Genomic DNA, 4,921 nt, shown 5'->3' with positions numbered 1-4,921 from the left:
CGTCTCTCTCTCTCCTCCTCCTTCTTCCTCTTTCTCCTTCTTCTCCTTCTTCTTTCAACTTCTTTTTTCATCTTTTTTCAGCTTCTTCTCCTTCTCCCCTTTCTTCTCCTTTTCCTTCATTCTTATTATCATTCTTTTCCCTATCATTCACATTCTCCCTTTCCATCTCCCTTTCCTTTACATACATGTCTTAATTTTGATAACTTTCCTTCTCCTTTTTCTTTATCTTCCCCTTTGTTTCCCAAACTGGTAACTTCTTGTGGCCCATCATCTTTTGTACTTTTCGCTGCATGTGCCTTATCAAAGCAACAGATAAAAAAGGTAGAAAAGAAGGAACAAGGGGTATAAAAAATCAACATATTTAATTCATACCTATCTCCTATTACAACTCATTGCTTCACTCTCTCAAGCATACAGAAATTAATGGATATATCATACATGACTTTTTTGAGGGGGGGGGGTTCTTTTTGCATATTAACAGTTATCTTTTATTATCATACTTTCTTTCATTGATATGAGATCACTGTTAAAGTACTAACTAATGGTCAGTCATTAAACTCAATTAAATTTAGTGTATAAAAAATAGTAATATTGATAACAGATGATAATAAACACACTGAAGAAAAATCATAACAATAATAATATGACTGATAATAATAGTAGTTATTAAAAACAATATTGAAAAAATTAAAATATGAAAATAACAATAACAATAATAAAAATTAAAATAAATATGGCAGCATACAATAAATAAAAGCAAAATCAATGACAAATGATTACCTGACCTAAATGGCAAACCAACCTACTAACCCATTAAACCCTACTGTGACCAACCACAAGCACCATTTTGAGAATCGGCCATTAACGTCCACCAGCAGAGAGACACTGCAGGCTGCACGTGGGGGAGGCCAGACTAGAAATGCTACAGATACAAGGCAGTTTGGTGGGAAGCTTGAAGGAATCCCACTGCCTTGGAGATGATGGGTGGAGGGTGGGGAAGTGGGGCAAGGAAGAAGAGATTAAGTAAACAGTAATTGTGAAATGAAAGGAATTCTAATGGGGTCCCACCATCTTGGGGGGAGAAGGGCTAGGGAAGGAGAGTAGCAAAAAAGCCAAGGAAGACTGGGGCTAAAAGAGGGGAAGACAAAGAATTTAAAAGAAAAACATGGAAAAGGACAAGAAGGAATGAGGCAGGACAAGAACGAGGAGGACCAGGGTGACGGACGAGGTGTTCCTGTACGCGCTGGTGTCATGATGGGACGTGTAGGTGGTTGGCTATCATAAGCACGAAGAACGAGGACAAGATGAACAGCCCAGGCGGAACAGAGGATAACAGACGGTACTCTTGGTCTGGAAAATATGAGAAAAAGTCTTGAATGCTAAAAAATACAATGGAAATTTGTGTGTGGGAGAGAGGCAGCTAGTGGTTTATGATTATAATACACTGAACTGGAATAATTCAATTAAATAATTTATAGAGAAATTAATATGAGCAAGTCAGTATTAAAAAATAATAGAGGACAAAGAAAACTAGTGATTTCAATGATTCTTATGCAATTACAACTTTTGGCATCTGGCGTCCTCTGCCTTAACTAGAAAACTGGCAATATATAAGAACTACATTGATCAGAAGAAGTTATTAGCTGTCTTTCACATACTGATAATGATAGCTTCATTATTACACTTGTTTACAGTGAATTTATCATCAATTTCTTATTGTTTCCAATGTTATTTCACCTTATTTCACACAGCCTACACATAGAGACCATACACTCTTCCAAATCTACAAAGCTGACTAGTTAATCTGTTGATATTGGAAGTGCAAGTATAGAGTCCACTATATTTTGGTTTTGCTTCACTAATTTTGTTCATACACAGATGGCTTCACAGATGCTTGGTCATCAAAGTGTCAACTACTCAGCCTACCAATCCTCATCTGTCAACCCTTCCTTTGAATTTCCAGGGAAAAAAATTACTGTTATTATCACAATCTTACTTATCACGATTATCATCATAAAATTATCGACAAGAATGAAATTCCAATACTAGCAGCATTTCTTCGCCCAAAATTCAGGGAATGGTGTAAACAAGTAAGATCAAAAAGGCATAGTAACTAACCCTTTTTTGTGTATTCAAACTTCACACATTCAGGCTTTATGTTTTAAAAAATGGAAATATATAAAGATTATTGAATATAAAAGCATTTGCACTTTAGAGAGGACATTAAACAAGGATCATACTTCAACAAGGATAATATGATGCTTCAATCCAACCTATTCATTATGTTAGTGTTTTGTAAGAAATATAAACTAAACAAAAATTATTGTGAGCAAAGATATTAATATTCAATATCTATTAGCAATTCATGGTCTTATAAGTGATATAAATGATGACAGCTGTTGGCTGATAACATATTAAGATCGATAATCACACCTACTATGTGGCTGTTCACTTGTAATTTTAACTCTTAACTGCACACTATCTATTTATAGAATTTTATCATTTAAATAATAATATTTGATACATACAGCTCATGCAAATTGTTGCTTACCAACTATCTTACTCTACGTTTAGTCTTCCTTGTTTGTTTAGTCTATACATTCCACAAACGCAAAGAAATCTTAAACATTCAAACATCTCTACTTTAACTGGAAAGCAATACATTTCTAATTATTTTCTTCTCTTTAAAGTGCTAATATTCTAAAATCATTTACCCTTATACATTTCCTATTTTCAGCATTATAATCAATGGGATTGGATCATAAACTGTGACCGTATATGGTGTGAATGTACAAAAAGTACAATACATATTAACCAGTAGTTCTTAGCAACTGAAGAAGAGAGAAGTCTGGCTTTTTGGCAATTATGGAGCATTGTTAACAGAACAGTGAAAACAAATGTAACAAATAAAAAAATAATCCTTAATTATAAATCTGTTTAAATCAGTGTTACATACTGAAATCACTAAAACTGATAAAAAAATAAATCTTTCAATACTTGTAAAAAAAATAATTTATTTACTTTTTTTTTATGTCAAAAGAAAAAGAAAAAATGTAAGATTGATTAAAATAGAATCTGAATATTGAATATCCAAAATGTTTATAACAAAACTTAATTCTTTAGTACATTCTAAATCACTCTGAAAATCAATAATAAAAAATTAACAGTATATTTAATTAAATCAAAATAGAGAACTCTACAATACTAAATATACACTTTTATTTGGGGTATGGAACTTATTTTATACATCAACCTGTAATTCTCCTTACAATGAGCAAAAAATTCTGATTCATGAAAGAGTTCATAGTTGAACAATTTTCCTTCCATTAATCTAGCAAAATATTTTCAAACGGTGTCTTTGCAATCCTAATAACAAAAAACAGAAAATATATAAAATGGTGAAACAGTTTACATATTCTCGCTCAATTATCTTCCTTGGAAACCTGCTTTTACTTGCATTTTTTCCTTTTCTTTAGATAAAAATTAGATTTTAAAATTGCTCTAATCTGTTACAATCAACTAGTATTTGACATAATTATCATATACAAGTTGTCAATACCATCATTATTACCTAATTTTGGAACATCAGTTCTATTCTGAGTGCATATATATCCATATTTTCATGCCAAAATCTTCCAAAAAAGCCATGCATCTTTATTTTTCTAAAACAACAATGACATGACAATGGATGACAAAAATATATGCCATGTCCACTGTGATTTTATTTGTGGCTTCATGCACTTGTCCACTGCATTTACTGGTAAATTTTGTTACACACAGATGGCTCTATATATGACCTCACCTGATTTACTCTTTTTTTGAGTTTATGATTACCATAATGCTGTTTAAATGCTAATAACTACAAAAATAAAACAAAAATCTTTCTAAAAATCAAGGGAAAGGGTAAGCAGGTGAGATAGCTAGGATTAATAATTAATTCATTGGTGACAAATTACCTGTGTAGCTATCTATGCATAAACACAATTAACTCAATCATCATGGATTTGCATACTGTAGTTTTTCAAGAATTTTCTTGCATACAGATGGCTCCACATGTGTTCAGCCACCAAGGAGTCTATCAGTAGGCCCTAGTGACTGATCCTGATTTCCCCATTCCTTCAAATTGCAGGAAAATCTGTTTTTCTTTCTAATAGTATTGATATTGATACTATTCTTATTCTTATTGATGTTATGATTATTATCTTTTTTATTAAAATTTTGGTAACAATAAAGACAATGAAATAATACAAAAGGCCCTTTCCAAAACCCAAGGAAAAGGGTTAACAGGTGAGATTGGCTGAACTAATAACTGACTCCTTGGTGACTAAGCTCTTGTGGAGCCATCTGTGTGTAGATACATATACAGTGGACTTGCCATGTATTCTGCATGCCAACTGGGTTAATAAACTAAAATTACTGTGGTTATAGCATCCAATTATTGGAGTAAGTGGGTTTCTACATAGACAGCTCCACAAGAGCTTAGTCACAAAGAAATCAATTACTAGGTCTATCTCACCTATTTAACTTTGTACTTAATTTTCAGATTATTCTTCAGTTTTTATTGCTATTAGTTAACAGTATCAATCATAGTTCCAATAAAAATAACAGTATCAACATCGATTGCATTTGAAAAAGATTTTTTTTCCCAAAAACTCAAGGAAAGGGAAAATAAGGTAAGGTTCTTGTAAGATAAAAAAAATAATAATAATAATAAAAAAACTACTACAGTAGAAAGTATATGTCCAGTATTATAATGTTAAAGTATAGGAATGTTAATTTTTAAATGAATGAATACTTTAGAGAGAATGTTAAAAATATATATGTATAACATTATGGCTGAAGTCAAGGAGCTTACTTCACTTTCAACTGATGAAACTAAATTCCCTGCATGCAATAAGGGAGGTCAAATGCCTGAAAACGT

General features: G+C 32.0%; 1 protein-coding gene across 3 annotated transcripts in view; it reads right to left on the bottom strand.

Moving 5' to 3' along the window:
- Window positions 1-343: 343 nt before the first annotated feature.
- The window catches only part of LOC119574229 (glycerol kinase-like), a 30,865-nt gene continuing 26,287 nt past the window's right edge, over window positions 344-4,921 (bottom strand). For all 3 annotated transcript variants that reach the window (XM_037921380.1, XM_037921381.1, XM_037921382.1), the window contains exon 14: window positions 344-1,350. In XM_037921380.1, coding sequence (XP_037777308.1) covers window positions 1,250-1,350 — 101 coding nt within the window. In that variant the 3' untranslated portion in view covers window positions 344-1,249. The remainder of the gene's footprint in view (window positions 1,351-4,921) is intronic.

Source organism: Penaeus monodon, chromosome 6 (genome assembly GCF_015228065.2).
Source record: "Penaeus monodon isolate SGIC_2016 chromosome 6, NSTDA_Pmon_1, whole genome shotgun sequence".
Classification (NCBI taxonomy): domain Eukaryota; kingdom Metazoa; phylum Arthropoda; class Malacostraca; order Decapoda; family Penaeidae; genus Penaeus; species Penaeus monodon.
The sequence above is the reverse complement of the archived record's forward strand: the minus strand, read 5'-3'. Positions and strand labels throughout refer to the sequence as shown.